At 47.6% G+C, this 16,964-nt stretch overlaps 1 protein-coding gene across 1 annotated transcript in view; it reads right to left on the minus strand.

Moving 5' to 3' along the window:
* Mmd2 (monocyte to macrophage differentiation associated 2) overlaps window positions 1–16,505 on the minus strand; it is a 52,299-nt gene extending 35,794 nt beyond the window's left edge. Inside the window, exon 1 of the mRNA XM_031338578.1 lies at window positions 16,032–16,505. Within this exon, the coding sequence (XP_031194438.1) occupies window positions 16,032–16,081 (50 nt within the window). The 5' untranslated portion in view covers window positions 16,082–16,505. The remainder of the gene's footprint in view (window positions 1–16,031) is intronic.
* Between the last annotated feature and the right edge of the window lie 459 nt (window positions 16,506–16,964).

The raw sequence follows: 16,964 nt of genomic DNA on the forward strand, positions 1-16,964 counted from the left end.
TGTGGACTGAGTGCTCGTGTCCCCCCTGACAAATTCATAGGGGACAAGCTGGATATGATGGCATCAGGAAGACAGGCTCTTTAGGACAGGATGTTGAACATCATCAATGGAATTCATGCCCTTGCAGAGGATGCCAGAGTTTTCCCCAGCCCTCTTGGTACTATGCAAGGATACAGGAGGGCTGGTGAGATGGCTCAGAGAAAGGTCCTGAGTTCAAATTCCAGCAACCACATGCTGGCTCACAACCACCCGTAATGAGAGATCTGACACCCTCTTCTGGTACGTCTGAAGACAGCTACAGTGTACTTAGATATAATAAGAAATAAATCTTTGGGCCAGAGCGAGCAGGGCTGGCTGGAACGAGGGGGATTGACCAACAACCAGATAAAGGTTCACAACTATCTGTACAGCTACAGTGTGTACAGATATGCATATGAGCATAGCATAAAACAAATAAATAAATCTTAAAAAAAAAAAAAAAGATACAGGGCCGGGCGGTGGTGGCACACACCTTTAATCCCAGCATTTGGGAGGCAGAGGCAGGTGAATTTCTGAGTTTGAAGCCAGCCTGGTCTACAGAGTGAGTGAGTTCCAGGACAGCCAAGGATACACAGAGAAACCCTGTCTTGAAAAAACAAAAATAAATAAATAAAATAAATAAATAAATAGAGGAATATCTGGACCCTGGAAATCTAGAACACACTGACCATGCTGGGAGTTTGATCTTAAATTCAAAGTTCCTGGAACTTTGAGGAAATTTCTGATTGATCCTGGTTGTTGCTGATTTTCACTGTGGTATTTGAGCCAAATTTGTAACCCTAATTGGTTTTGAACCTATGTAGCCAAGGCCGTCCTTGAACTCCTGAACCACCTCGTGATGCACACTCCTATATCCATATCCCTGGTGTTACAAGTGTGCATGCAACACCACCATGACCTGAATTTCTGTTGTTGTAAGACTTGGTCCTCAGGCAAACAGCTGCCACCTCTGTCAGGTGAGCTGTGCCTGTCTGCACCTGCCCATCATGACTGGGCCCACCAACAGTTGACATCTCCTCATAGCAGAGTCACTGGACACTCACCTGAGCTTCCAGCTGCTGCTCACAGCCATTCTGTCCTAATTACAAGTAGCTTCTCTGTCCTGAGAGGTGCTGGAGTACACAGGCTGGGAGGTTAAAACCCACCATCCATGTTGGGTGGATACTGTCCAGTGTGAGTGCTTTGGGGTACACGAGGGTCCTGTATGCAGCCTTATCCATGTGCTGTCATTAAGCTCAGTAAACTCATTGCTTCCCCAGGGAGAACTCAGATGGATTCATGCTTTGGTTTGTCAATGGAACCTAATGGGGGCAGGGTGGGAGTTGGGGGACTGCTCACATTTCCCCAGGGGAGAAATTCTAGAAACAGATGTTCGTTAGCTGTTTAATCTTTGGCATTTTGGAATAACTGCCCAAACAGCCTGAGACAATTTAAAGATAATATTGCATTATACAAATTCCATTATGAATTAAGTGTGACTTGTCCCTACCAGCTCCTATGAGTTGTCGTCTCCAGATGGCTGGCTATTCTGAGAGATGATGGAAGTTTAGGAGGTGGGATCTAGCTGGGGAAAAGTAGGTCGCTGGGAGTGGGTCCTGCGGGGTATATTATCCTGGGTCACTTCCTCTCTACTTCCTGTGAATAGCTCTCCTCCACATGTCCCCACCACCACGACATTCCGTCCAAAAACAGGAGTCCAAATGACCTGTCTCAAAAAAATGAAAAGCCAAGATCAGACCAGGCTTAAGAGTGGATTCTAGGGGCTGGCAAGATGGCTCAGCGGGTAAGAGCACTGACTACTCTTCCAAAGATCCTGAGTTCGGATCCCAGCAACCACATGGTGGCTCACAACCACTCGTAATGAGATCTGACACCCTCTTCTGGTGCATCTGAAGACAGCTACAGTGAATTACGCAGGAGCGAGCAGAGCTGGAGCGAGCAGGTTGGAGTGAGCGGGGCCAGAGCGAGCGGGGCCGGCAGAGGTTCTGAGTTCAATTCCCAGCAGCCACACACATTATGGCTCACAGCCATCTGTACAGCTACAGTGTACTCATACACATAAAATAAATAAAATAAATCTTAAAAAAAAAAAAAAGAGTGAGTTCTAGGGGGCTAGAGAGATGGCTCAGTGGTTAAGAGCACTGGCAGCTTTCCGGAGGTCCCGAGGTCAATTCCCAGCAATCATATGGTGGCTCAAAACCATCATGTAATAGGATCTGATGCCCTCTGCTGGTGTGTCTGAAGACAGCTACAGTGTACTCACATATATAAAACAAATAAATAAATGTTTATTTAAAAAAATGAAAAAGAGTGAATTCTAGCAAGCCTGGGCTACAATGTAAGATCACGTCTTTAAAAAATAAAAGTGGGGCTGCACTGCTTAGTGGTTAAGAGTGTGCTCAGGTCCCAGCACCAGTATCAGGCAGTTCACAACCATCCATAACTCCACCTCCAGGGGATCTGATACCCTCTGGCACCGCCCTGCCCTCAACTGGTCACACGTTAATGTCTCTGTGAACTCCAGAAGGTCAGGGAATTGTCTTGTCTGGACCTGAATCCCAGCACCCCAGACAGAGCCTGCCAGTTCACAGGAACTGGTGATTGTTTTGTTCTGTGTTGGTGTGATTGATGCGACTTCTTGCTGTACAGCCCAGAATGGTCTGGCATGCATTATCCTCCTGCCTCCTTCTTGGATGCTGAGATTGCAGCCACATCCAGCACACTTAACAATGACTGATGTCATGAATACAGAACATATAGGGGTAGCTCATGTCCAAAGTCCCAGCCCTCAGGAGACAGAGTCAGGATTGCTGAAAGTTGAAGAAGAGGTTGGGATACATGGTAAGTTCTAGGCAAGCATGGGCTACAGTGTAAGACCCTGTGTCAACAATGACAAAAGAGGGCTGGTGAGATGGTTCAGCAGTTAAGAGCACTAACTGCTCTTCCAGAGGTCCTGAGTTCAATTTCCAGCAACTACAGATGGCTCACAACCATCTGTAATGGGATTCGATGCCCTCTTCTAGTGTGTCTGAAGACAGCTACAATGTACTCATAGAAAATAAATAAGTCTTTAAAAAAATAAAGACCACTGATGCTCTTCCAGAGGAGCTAAGTTCCATCCCCAACACCCACACTGCATGGCTCATAAACTGCCTGTAACTGCAGGCCCGAGGATCTGACACCCTTGTAGCTTCTGCACACATTGCTCTCATGTATGCACCCACGCACGCCCATGCACACAAACACACACACACAGAGACACAAACACACACACTTAAAAATAACCTTAGCTTGGCATACTGGTGCATGCCTTCAATCCCAGCACTGGGGTGGCAAAGGCAGGTGGATCTCTGTGAGTTTGAGACCAGCATGATCCAGGACAGTCAGAGCTACATAGTAAGAACTTGTTTTGAAAATAAATGAGGGCTGGAAAGATGGCTCAGAGGTTAAGAGCACTGACTGCTCTTCCAGAGGTCCTGAGTTCCATTCCCAAGAACCACGTGGTGGCTCACAACCATCTATAATGTGATCTGATGCCTTCTTCTGGAGTGTCTGAAGATAGCTACAGTGTACTCATGTACATAAAATAAATAAATAAATCTTTTAAAAAGATAAAATAAATGAATAAATAAATAATTTTTTAAAGTGTACATTTCTATTTGTTAAACCTAATTGTCTGAAAGAAGATGGTGAATGCTCTGTGTGTGTGCGCGCACACAAGCATGTACACGCATATGTGTGTATAGTGAAGTTCATGTGTGAGGGTGCACATAAGTGTGTATACATGTGTGGATACCAGATGTGAACCTCCAACCTTGCTCGGGAGCTGTACATCTTGCTTTCTGAGGCAGGGCTTCCCTCTGGCTGATGTCCCCCTGAGTAGGCTAAGCCTGGCTGGCCAGGGAACTCCAGGGATCCACCTGACTCCGCCTCAGCCCCGGGGTTATGAGCACATACCAGCACACCCAGATTTTTATGCGGGTAGTAGGGATTAAAGTCAGTCCCTCAAACTTTCATGACAAGGACTTTATCCACGGTAATTAAGCATTACAAGCTGTTGCCCACTTGATAGAAACTAGAGACACCCGAGAAGAGGAAACTTTGCCTGGGAAGCAGGGCTGAGGAACTCCCTCCACCAGGTCACCTGTGGCAATGTCTATGAGGCATTGCCCGGGGAGAGTCAGTATACTGTGGGCAGTGCTATCCCTGGGCAGAGTGCAGACCAGGTCACCTGTGGCAATGTCTATGAGGCATTGCCCGGGGAGGGTCAGTATACTGTGGGCAGTGCTATCCCTGGGCAGAGTGCAGAAGGAATGGACTGTACAAGAAAGGAAGCTGACCATGAGCCTGGAAGAGAACCAGCAAGCCCTGGGTTGTCTTGGCCTTACGTTCTTGCCTTGAGCTCCTGCCTTGGCATCCCTCAATGGTGGACTGTAACCTGTCCAAATAAACAGTCCACAGTAACAGGAACCAAACTAAAACACCAACTGGGCCATCTCCTCATGGAATGCCTTTGTGGGGATAGAAATAGACTGGCTGGTCAGCGAGTCCCCAGGATCCCCCTGTCTCTCTGCCTCTGCCCCCACCCCAGTGTGGAAGCTACAGACATGTGTCACACTTGGCCTTTCATGGGTGCTGTGGATCTGAACCCAGGTCCTCGTGCTTGCACAGTAAGCACTTCACCAAAGAACCATCTCCCAACCCCACGAGTATGTGCTTTCTAATTTAAATTTTACTTATTTGTCTCTGGCAGAGCTACATGTGTGCTTTGGCATGGGAGTGAGGTTCAGAGGGCAACTCGCAGGAGGTAGCTATCTCCTTCCGCCATGTGGATACCAGGGATTGAACCTGGGTCACTAAGTTTGGCAGTAAGTGTCTTTAAAGCATCTTATTAGTCCCATGAATGTCACCATCACCATCACTATCATCATTGTCATTGTCATCATTATCATCAAATTATATGTGTATTTGGCAGCAAATGGACATGAGTGCAGGCTGTCCTCAGAGTCCAGAAAAAGGTGCCCGATTCCCTTGAGCCTTACAGAGGTACTGGGAACTGAGCTTAGGTCCTCAGCAAGAGCAACAGGGACTCTTAACCACTGAGCCATGTCTCCAGCCTCCTATGGATGTCTTCTTAATGCTGTCCTTCTGGGTCAGACAACTCTCCTATCTCCCCTCCCTCTCTTGTCCCAACACTAGCTACAGACGTCAGCTGAAGATGTAATTATTGGTAATCATTAACATCCAGACTACAGAAACCCCACAGGTCCTGACCTCTCCACTTGCCCTCTTGCCCCATCGTGTGCTCTCTGTCTGATGGATCTATCCTCATGACAGAGTCCCAGTGCTGTGGAGGTCTGACCCTAGGCCTGGGGACACTGATGATTTGAGCTTAGGATGGATCTAAGATAAGGGGGACGGCAACGGGCTACCTTAACTCCACGGGTACAGTGACCCCAGCTGTTCATATTACACCATTGCAATAATTGGTAAAATACAAGTGTGGGCCAGTAAGATGGTTCAGTGAATAAAGGTGCTTGCTGCCAAGCCTGACAACCTGAGTCACACACCTAAACACACACACACTCCTTGAGATCAGCAACCAAAATGAACATAGTCTATGGGACCCTGTCTTTTAACCTGTGGGGTCTGTGCTAGGTTTAGGCATTGCTGTTTTAAGCAAATCAAGGAGGGTTGGGGAAGCGGCTCAGTAGGGAAAGCTCTTGTGCAGGCATGGGGACTGAGATCAGATCCCCAGCACACACATAAAGACTGACTTAAGGCTGGGCTCAGTGATCTGTGAGCCAGTGAAATAAGAATCGTAGGTAGGGGAGTCCCAGGAAGCTCTTGGGTAGGACAGCCTAGTGTTCATAGTGGAGAACATAGGACCCTGCCTCAAACAAGGCAGAGAGTGAAGGCCAACACATGAGGTCATCCTCTGACCATACATGTGCCATGACCCTCACACCACCCCCACAATGTTTGTGCAAACATACATACACACACCATACACACATACACACATGTGTGTGTGAATCCGCACACATCAACTAAGGTGGTGAGCAAAAGAAAAAGGATAGAGATGAATTAAAATAAAGACCCATGACATGGGGGAACTCACATATGTTGCAGGACTGTCCAGTCATCCACTTGGAAGGCTGAGGCAAGAGGATCACAACTTAAGGCCTTCCTGGCTCTAGAATAAGTTCAAGACCAGTCCAGGCTACAGAGAGAGCTCAAGACCAGCCTAGACAGTGTAGTAAGAATATGTCTCAAAAGAAAAAAGAAAAAAGCCAGTGGTCGGTGAGATGGCTCAGAGCCAAAAGCACTTGCCACACAAGCCCTTCATGGAATCCACATAAAAAGCCACATGTGGTGGTGCCCATCTGGGACCCTTACACCCTTAGGAAGAGATAAGAAGCAGAGATTGCCTAGAGGTGGGCAGGCTGGCTCACCTGGAATGTGAATCATGGCAGAAACCACAAGAGAGATGCTTCCAAAAGCTGTCACATATATGAAGTGGTATGCCCTCGCCCACACATCCTACACGCAAAGAGGGAGGGGGATGTTTTTTAAGTGATAAGAAGGGTAGTGAGGTAGCTTGGTGGTAAAGGGTTTGCCCAGTATGTTGGAAGTCCTGGTTTACATACCCAATTAATTAAAAAAAAAAAAAATTCTCAGAACTCATGGCAGGGAGTGGGGTTTTTGTTGAGGCAGGAGGAGCATATCAAGATCTTAAGATCCTTTTCAGCTATATAATGAGTATGTGGCTAGTCTGGGGTATATGAGACCCTGTCTCAAAATACACACGTGTGGGAGGAGAAAAAGGAGGAGCGGGACAACAGAAGGGGTCAGAGGTTATGCTACAAGCAGAGACACAGTTTTCCTTGAACACCCAAGTTACCAGTCCATGGAGGGCATTGCAAATAAGGGTACGGGGACCAGTTGTATCTGGCACAGATGTTCAAGTGTCATTGAGTACTGGAAGTCACTGGGGATATGACCTCCATCAGTAGCACAGCCTGCTAGTAGTCCTAAACACTACTGTCAACTGACACCAGGCAGGCCCAGTTCTTCTCCACTTCTCTGGGCTCATGCACCAACCACTGCAAACAAAAGATGGCTGCACATGCAGCTTTAAAAGTGCAGGCAATCCCAACCAGAACTACATGTTCAGGTCAGTTACAGATTCCAAGTGATTTCAATTATTCTGTAAGGTTCTGGAGGGTACTTAAAATCATAGGGAGATAGAGTAGGCTGGGTGTGGTGGTGTACATTTGTGATCCCGGGACTTTGGAGGCAGAGGTTAAAGGGTTGAGAGACCAGCTGAGGAATGAGGGGCTTGTGGGGAGACTAGAGGCTGAGGTGATGAATGGAGAATCAGCATTTAATGACTACAAAGTTTCTTGTAGGGAAGATAGAAAGTTCTGAAAGCAAGTGGCAACATGAAACTTTGTAGTCATTAAATGCTGACTCTCCATTCATCGCTTCAGCCTCTAGCTCCCATCATTCTCTCTGTCTCCCCCTTCTTCACACTGCAGCTAAAGAGACTTAGAATTCTGGGTAGAGTTGCTTCATTTCCTAAAATCCAATAATATTATCAAAGGAAAAAAATCATTATTGAGGTTTGGTCTGTTGCTATGTATCATAAGGCTAAATATTGGCTTTGGTTGCCCCCAGGGACAAGGAGTTTCTCATGTAGACCCAAGTGATGCTATATAACCTTGCCCCCCAAGCTATCCCTGATTAGTGAATAAAGATGCTTATAGCCTATAGCTGGGCAAAGAGAGATAGTTGGGGTTTTGGTTCCAGGGCTTGGGGTCAGAGAGGAACTATGAGAGAAAGAAGAGAGAAGGTGGAGAGAGGAGAAAATGCCATGGGGTAGGTGAGTCATGAAAACATCGCTATGAGGGCTGGCCAATTGGAGTTAAGAGCTGCCCAGACAGAACATGGCAAGTCATATCTCGGGGTTATTGGCAGGGACGTGGACACAATAGCTTGGAGGGTAGATATCTGCCCAGTGGTAGTGCTGATTAAAGGCTTATTATTTGTGTCTTTTATCAGGGAACTGAATGTTCAAAGGCAGAGTAGAAACCCTCCCCCATTGAGATTAATTAATATTACCACAACAAGTCATCTTATTTAAATTCTTTTATCACTGGTTTGGAAATAAAGCTCATTGGTAGAACACTTGTCTAGTATGCAGGAGGCTATCCCTTGCCTTTCTGAGACAAAGTCTCACTGTGCAGCCCAAGCTTGCTTCCAATGGGCAATCCTCCTACCCCAGGCTCCGGAGTCCTGTAAACTGCCACGCTGAGCTTTGCATTGTATATTTTAATGCTATAGACTCTTGCTCTCTCCAAGAGAAGTCTCTGTGAAGAAGGGAACGTTTTAGATCCCCGCTGTGCGGAACAGAATCCACCAGCCACAAGCATCTCTTGCCCTGAAAATGTGCCCAAGGTAGCTGAGACACAGACCTACTAATATTATTTAATTCAATTATTCTGTTTAAAATAAAGTAGCCACAGGTTACTTGTGTTATTTTATCTGACAGCAGATCTTCACATTGGGGCTGTCAACTACTCAAACTTAAAAAAAAAAAAATGTGTATACAAATAGCAGAATAGTTTGGGTGCAGCGACATCAAGAAAAAAGGAGTTAATCAGCAGAGCATGGTAGCTCAAAGCTGTCACCCCAGCTATGTGGAAGGCTAGAGTCAGTAGATGAAGATTTCCAGACCAGCCTGCAAGATGCTGTCCCAAAAGTAAATAAATAAATAAATGAATAAAATATCAAGGCTTACAGTATGCAGCTCCCTGTCTATATCCTTGCTGCAGGCTTCAAAATGTCTGGCCAAGAGAAGAAGAAATGAAGGAGCAGTGAGTGAATGCCCGAGACTGCAGGAGATGCCAGGCAGTGTGAATGAATTAAGGAGAGGACCCTCAGACCTTATGTTCTGAGAACCTCTCCAATTCCCACCCAAGTGTGGGTAGCCAGGGCAGCTCCAAATCTGACTCGGAAGCCCTTTGTCTCTCGGGGAATGAGTTTGGGGGTGCTCTGCTACGGAGACTATTCTTCTCCCCCCCCCACTTGGCGCTGTCATTATTGTTGGTTGGTGTGGGTGTGATGTGCCGCGGGAGCAGAGTGTCGAAGCAGCAGCTTAGGCAAACCGAATGGGGATTTCAAATATATAACAAGGCTGGGAAGATGGCTTAGTGGGTAAAGCATCTGCCCTGCAAGCGTGAGGACCTAGGTTCAAATCCCTAGAACCCACCTAAAGCTGGGTGCAGTAGCACACGTCTGTATTCTCGGTACTCTCTCAACAAGATGGGAGGCTGCTGCAGGATATTTGATCACACTGTGAACCCCAAAATTGTGTTATGGTGTGGCTTATCCCTTAGTACACACTTTTAATTCCTTTGGCTGGAATACAGAATAAAGTTAGTTTGTAGAAGGAAGCACCCATGTTTGAAAGTGATGTCTACTTGAGTAGCAGAAGAAGTGACAAATCAGAGAACAATCTGACAGAATAGGATAGTCCCTACTCTCACAAGAAGGAAGAGGAAAGGGAAGCTATTTAAGAGAGCAGGGCAGAAAGAGAGGACGTGGGTGGCTTTACTGGGAGAGTTTTACAGAGACAGGTTGAAGAGAGAACAAACTAGACACAGGTGAAGACAAAACAAGCCAGAAAATGAGGAGCCAGAAGATTAGAACAGGTTGCCAAAGTTAGACTGAGGCCAAGCAGAGCAATTCAAGAGAAGCCGAGAGAAATCAGACTGACTCAGTCAGCTTGGAGACAAGTTCGAGCCAGAACAGCTGAGCTGAACCAGACAGCCAGAGGTCATAAAGAAGGAGGGAGGGCTGAGCAAGTCTCAGAGGCTGAAAACACTCTAGGCCTAGACAAGCTTGTACGGAGGCTAGAAACTTCCAGGACTAGGCCTAGGTTAGCAGACGGCGGCAGTAAGCCTTGGAGATATCAATTACTTCAGACAACTAAAAGATACTTTTACAGGAGGCCAAGGCAGGAGACTCTTCAAGAGCCTGAGAGCAGCTAGTGTTCTCAGCGGCAAACAAGAAACCATCTCTCAAACAAGGCAAAAGGCGACAATCCGACACACAAGGTTGTCCTCCTGTCTCCACAATTGTGCTATGGCACATGTGTGCCCGCACATGCACACAGGCAAGAATATACACACGCCCACAAAGAGGAAGACAATGTCCCTGGCAGCAAGCTGGCTGGCAAGGGGTGATGTTGACAAATGATGGAGTGCCTCTCATCCAGATCCTAAGAAGCCCTGTGCAGCACCATCTGCCATAACACAGGAAGACAAGCAAGTGACCTCCACCTCCATCACCCACTCTCCATAACCACAGAAACCAGTGGAAGCCCCACAGCCTCCCAAGAAGAAAGAACTTCTCAGACAGTCTCACTGACCTCAACAGAGTAACGTTCTACAAGTTACATCAAAGCCCCTCCGGAAATAGACAGTTTATAAACAACAATGGCAACCAACGCTTTGGCAGTGTCCAGGGGCTCTGGTCTGTCCCTCCAGCCACTGTGAAGGCTGAGATAGGACAGCTGAATGTTCAAGACTAACCTAGGCTACGGAATAAAATCTGAGTCAGCATGGGCAGTTTCGGGAAACCCTGCCTCAAAATTCAAGTCAAAAACAGCCGGAAGGACGGCTCAGTCAGTAAAGCGCTCGCCGCACACATGGGAGGCCTGGAATTCAGATCCCTAGAGCCTGCATAAAAGTCAGGAGAGAGGACGACAAGATGAGATTCAGAGATAACTGAATCCCTGGAGGTCTGAGGATAGGCTAGCCTGGCCTACATGGCAAAACTTCAGACCTATAGAGACTCTGACTCAAATAAAAAGCAGAGGGCACCCGAAGACCAACACTACAAGTTGACCTCTGACCTTCACACTTGGGGTGTGCACACATGCACCTGGAACTTTACCCTGCCCCCAGGAATGCATAAATGAGAAAGGTGAGTGTGTAGTTCCTGTGGGAGAGCACTTCTGACCATTAACAAGGCTGTGGTCTGTCCCCAGCGCCACTAACTGAAATGAAAAACAGAGGCTTGCCTAGTGTGCCCAAGGCCCCTAGATTCAGTGACTAGCTCCACAAAAACACACACAAAACTTCAATAACCAACATGTGGCAATACCTGTTTTTATATCAGACAACACACAACACAGCCCGCTCATCATCTTCAGGTAGAAAGCTATTCTAGAGCTTACAGCCTTCCACAATTCTAGATGAAATACGAGTCTCTCCGATGTGTGTATCTGTGTGTTTGGAGACAGAGCCTCAGGTAACCCATGCTAACTTCCAACTCAATATACAATAGCCAACGGTGACTTTGAACCTCTGATCCACCTGCCTCCTACCTCTCAAGTGCTGGGACTGCAGGCATGAGCCACCCAATTCAGTTTACGCAGTGCTGTGTGTCTGGAACTCAAGGCTTTAGGAGTGCCAGGTGAGAACTCTACCCAGTGACCCACATCCCGCAGTCCATATCTCAGCATCTTAGAAGGCACTGAGGAGGCACTGAGAGCCACAGAGAGACTACCAACCTCATCTAACAACCCCACTAACAGGCAGAACAACACAGTGAGGACAGAGTTAAACCCCAGCTCCAGGCCTTCCCATGGGCCCCCCACCGTGGGACAAGCTGGGACCCTATCTTTGTCTCTGTGTGGCCTTAGGAGGAATTCCAAGTCCTGTGCAAGAAACTCCACTTGGGGACCATTTGACCCAGTCACTGCACACTGGGCAGCAAGCGGATAGGACCTGGAACTTGGGAACCATGTGACCCGCCTGCTCCTGCCCAGAGCCAACAATGGGTAATACAGGTCATAGAACAACCCACCCCCTGAGCAACACTTTACAGATGAGCCCAGAGGCAATTTCAGAAGTGGAATTTTTCCCAACACCCCCACTGGGAGATAACAAAATGAATCAGTATGCAACTTTCAGATGCATGCTCAACTGGGGTCGGAAATAACTTGCTTTGGTTTGTTTTTGGTTTGTTCTGTTTTGTCATTTGATATGGGGGCACGAACTCATGACCCTGAGATTAAGCTCTACCAACTGAGCTCGCCAGGCGGCGCCCAGCAATTGAATTACCTGTTGATTCTAAACTAAGTTTGTGTAGTGTTTTCCTTCACTCGGCAACTCAACTGGGTTCTAGAGAAAAAGGTACAGCCAAGAAGTACACCCAAAAAGGCCGTGGGAATTTGGAAGAGTGGGGCTGGCGTGTGTAGTGACCCGCCAATGGGAACTTAGCGAGTCGGGTGGCGAGATTTTGGAACTCCGGGTTAGAGGGTCTGCTAGGGATGAGAACAAGGCCTGACAGTGCCTTTACAGTGTGGATTTTGCCTCTTTATTATTTCATACTATAAGCTCACGACGACTGAGCCCAGGCTAGCTTTAAGCTCACAGTTCTCTCCCCTCGTCCTCCTGAATCTGCAAACAATTATTACAAACAAGGACAATACAGGTCAGGTTAGCTTATTGGTTAGTTGGGTTCTTTTTACATTTATTTGTGTGGGAGGGAGTGAGGGGTACACTTATTGTACTACACATATAGAGAGGTCAGAGAGCAACTTGAAGGAAAATGGTTCTCTCTTTCCATCATGTTCATCCTCCGGGTCAAACTCAGGAGAAAGGGCTGGCTGCTCAAGCTCCTGGCTTGGTGCCTTCCCTGCTGTGAATCAGTGACCCTACAAGCTAAGGCTATGGGTGGATTCCCAAAGGCCTTTCCTCTGCTTAAAAAGCAAGCATGCGTGCATGCATAAGTGTATCTGTAGCCCAGTAAGCTTGGAGCTTAAGGCTTAAAGAAGAGGCCAAAGAAGTTCGAAGTGTGAGCAAGATGCCATACCTTGTTACAGGTTCAAGTCCGCTAATGACTACCAAGGTAAATGGAGACCAGCAGCCCCCGGTCACCATGTCTGAACTGAGCCAACATGAAGCTATGATGCTGTAGAAGGAGCCTTAGTCATGTGGTCACATGATATAGACTTGTGTAAACATTTCCAAAGAAGCCGGTGTCCCAGGAATGAAACTCAAAGCTGAGTCCGTCTCTCGGGGAGAAGACTTTATTGGTCACACAGTAAGACCAAATGTGCTGACCACAGGACATGGTGGTAAAAGACTTTCATTCCAGCACTCGGGACACAGAAGCAGGCAGATCTCTGTAAGTTCAAGGCTAGCCTAGTCTCCATAGCAAGACTTTGTCTCAAAAACAAAACAAAGTCTAAGCACTGAGCTTTAGGATTCGTCCGATTGTGAAACAAATTAAAAATCGTATATCAAAGGAAAGTCAGATTTTATCATCTGTACAGACCAGAAAACTGATATATCACCAAAGAAATGAAGCCCTGTCTGTCTCCACTATCAATCACTTAGGGCTTCAAAGCTCGGACCATCAAGATGGTTCAGTGGGTAAAAGTACCTGTTACAAACCCTGACAATCTGAGTTTAATCCCTGTCACCCACATGGTGGAAGGAGAGAGCAGAGACCTTCCTACTGTTCCATGACCTCCACACGGATGCCGTGGCACTCACACACCCACACATATAAATGAAATAAAGCATCATAATAAAACAAAAGACCCCAAAGCTGCTTCTCCCAGCATCTCAATGTCAAAACAAGAAAGAAAGAGAGAGGGCTGGAGAGGTGGCTCAGGGGCTAAGAGCGCCGACTGCTTTTCTGAAGGTCATGAGTTCAAATCCCAGCAACCACATGATGGCTTGCAACCATCCATAATGAGATCTAATGCTCTCTTTTGGGGTGTCTGAAGACAGCTACGGTGTACTAACATATAGTAAATAAATAAATCTTTAAAAAAAAAGAAAAGAAAGAAAGAGAGGAAGAATAAAAGAAAAAATGAAAGAGGGGGAAGATAACATTGGTAGAACGAAGGAACACCCAGTGTTCCTTCCCCAATCTTATCTAAGTCTGTCCATTATCTTCCTATGTGGGGGAGTATATGCATGTTTGTGGAAGACGGTATATACACGTATATATGGATACACATGTGTGCCCATGTATATAAGGAGGCCAGAGTGTCAGTTGTTCCTTGGGGGATACCAACCTTGTTTTTGAGACAGGGATCTCTCACTGGGACCCTGGGCCTGCCTGAGTATTCGAGGCTGGATAGCTGGCAAGCTCTAGGCATCTGCTTGTCTCCACCTCCCTGGCACTAGGATCGCAAGGATGCCACCACATCTGGTTTTCTATCTTGAGTGTTGTGGTTCAAACTCAGGCCCTCATTATTGAGCATCAGGCGCCTCACCAGCTGAGCTCTCTTTCCATCTGTTTTCTGTTGCTGGAACAGAATACCTGAGACATGCTAGATGAAAGAATTAGAAGTTCTTGGGCTGGAAGAGTAGCTCAGTATGCTCATGTACCATGCACAAGGCACTGAATTCAGTCCCCAGCATTGCACAAACTAGGTGTGATGGTTTAACACCTAACCCAGAATTTAGACAGATAGGGAATTTGAGACCATCCGCAGCTGTGAATTAGAGGCCAGTTTAGGATTCACAGAATAGAGAGAGGCTCTGGACACTGAAACATCCAAGTCCATTGCTCGCTTTAGTTCAGGGACAGTAAATCTGCATGTGTGTAGAGAAATGGCAAACCTGGAGGGGCAGCCTCACTTGCCACCAGCTCTGGCCAGAGCTAACCCCATCTCTGAGAGCTAGCACTCACTCCAGTGAAACAGTTCTATCTCCTCCGACCTGATCTCTTCTCAAAGGCCACCTCTCCAGCCGCCACAGAGGCAACTAAGTTTCCATGTGCAGCTAGACATACCAGTCCACACTTGTAATCCCAGCCTTCAGGAGGCTGAAGCCAAAGGACAGCCACTTGTAAAAGGCTGGCCTGGGCCACATAGCATATTTCAGAGAAGCCTGGGCTATAGAATGAAACACTTTCTCAAAAAGAGGTGGGGGTGGGGAGGGTGGAAGGCATGACGAGAGGGCTCAGCAGGTCAAGGAGCTTGCCACAAAAGCTTGGATACCAGGGTTCAATCCCTGGAATTCACATACAGTTGGAAGGAAAGATTCAACTCCACAATGTTGTCTGACCTCCATATGTGTGCTGTGGCACACAACCCCACATACAATAAAAATAATAGTAGTAATTACAATAATAATAGTCAAGACAACCAAATCCAATCAAAATGCACACCAGGTAATGAAAACTTCATATTTAAAAAAAAAACACAATGCAAAATAGCTCACAAATAATGTGTTCAGATGGGAATCAAGTATACAAAATGTTAAATAAATTATCCTCTGTGAGGTATGAGAACACTCAATCCTAATTTCAGCATTCAGGGGGCTAAGACTAAAGAATTAAGTTCAAGACAAACCTGGGCTATACAGTGAGATCAAGGCCAGCCTAGAGTATGTAGCAAGACTGTCTAAAAAACAGGAAAAGAAGGACCAGCCCTCCAGAGCTAGACGGAGCTCTGTGAGGTCAAAGGACAGCTTGGTTTACAAAGAGGGTTTCAGGCCAGCCAGGACTACCATAGTGTGACCCGACTCAAACAAAACAGAAAGAAAAAAAAAAATCCGGGCTCAGGGAGGACCCCAGAGAGCGCCGAGCGCCACAGGGAAGGAGCAGTTCCCCCACCCTGCTGGCATCAGGAAGCGCTTTCTAAGGATCATCTCATATAATCCTCCCATGGTCCCGAATGGTGGAGACTCTCACCGTTCACCGGGTCGCAAATGTGGAAACTGAGCTTTGGATCGAAGAAGTGCCTCGCCAGGGGAAAAGGGAAACACGGAGAATCCGCTGCGCTGAGCGCAAAAGCGAGGTGGCAATTACCTCTCCATTACGAAGACGACGCTGGGTTGTTCTAGCCTCAGGCAATGGGGTCTGTGCGTCGAGCCCAGTTCTCCAGACAGCGGGGACAGGAAAGAAGGATCTTGGCGTTCTGGCCCCTGTCTATCACCCCCTGACCTGCTACTCACCTTGCATATTTGGTTTTCTGGAAATCCAGCAGCCTGGCCAGAGTGAACATCGCCGCGGTTCCATCAGCGCCCGGCCGGGGGCTGGGACGCGGGAACACCGGGAGCCGCTTCGGGAGGCGCAGCAGGTTGGAAGGGTGTCGGATCCTCTGGCAGCTCCAGAGCCCTGAGCAGACCCGATCAGTTGCCTCCGGAGCCCCGAGCCCCCAAGCCTGGAGTCTCCCGGATCGCAAATCCCGAGCAGATGGTGGCGGGGGCGGGGCGGGGGCGGGATATGGTGGGGACTCGGGCGCACGCTGCCAATCGCTCAGCTGGGAGGTCCCCTCCCTCCTGCTAGCTTCTCCCTGTGTCCCCTCCACCCCATCTCTGTTCTAGGCAGCAGAAGACTGCTTGGGCTAGGCTAAACTGCCTCTGTTACCGCTTGTCATCCTGGCAGCACTGCAAAGCCACAGGGAACGCCAGGGGACCGAACTAGGTGGCACCCTCAATTTACTTGTTGCGGGCTCTTAGCCCTGTGCTCCTCTGAGACGCCTGTCAGCCCTGAATCCTCCCTACCATCCAGGACTCTGTGACTCTAGGAACCATCTTGCACCTCCCCTCCCACCCCCTACTCCTGTCCCCATCCACATCACATCCCAGTACCAAGTTGGGGACACTCCATCATGTTCAGAATCTATAGCCACAAGTCTATCATATCTTCAAACTCCAGCTTTCTTTTATTATTACTTTATTGCATTTTAATATTTTAAAGCATTTATTTTTAATTTGTGTGTGTATATGTGCGCACTGGGGTGGGGGTGGGGGTGAAGGGCTATGTGCATGTGAGTGCAAGTGCAAGTGCGTGGAAATTAGAAGTGTGGGGTTCCCAGAAGCTGGAGTTAGGGGCAGTTGTGAGGCAACCGAAGTGGATGCTGGGAGTCAAACTCCAATCTCCTG

Source organism: Mastomys coucha, unplaced genomic scaffold (assembly GCF_008632895.1).
Source record: "Mastomys coucha isolate ucsf_1 unplaced genomic scaffold, UCSF_Mcou_1 pScaffold22, whole genome shotgun sequence".
In the NCBI taxonomy this organism is placed as follows: domain Eukaryota; kingdom Metazoa; phylum Chordata; class Mammalia; order Rodentia; family Muridae; genus Mastomys; species Mastomys coucha.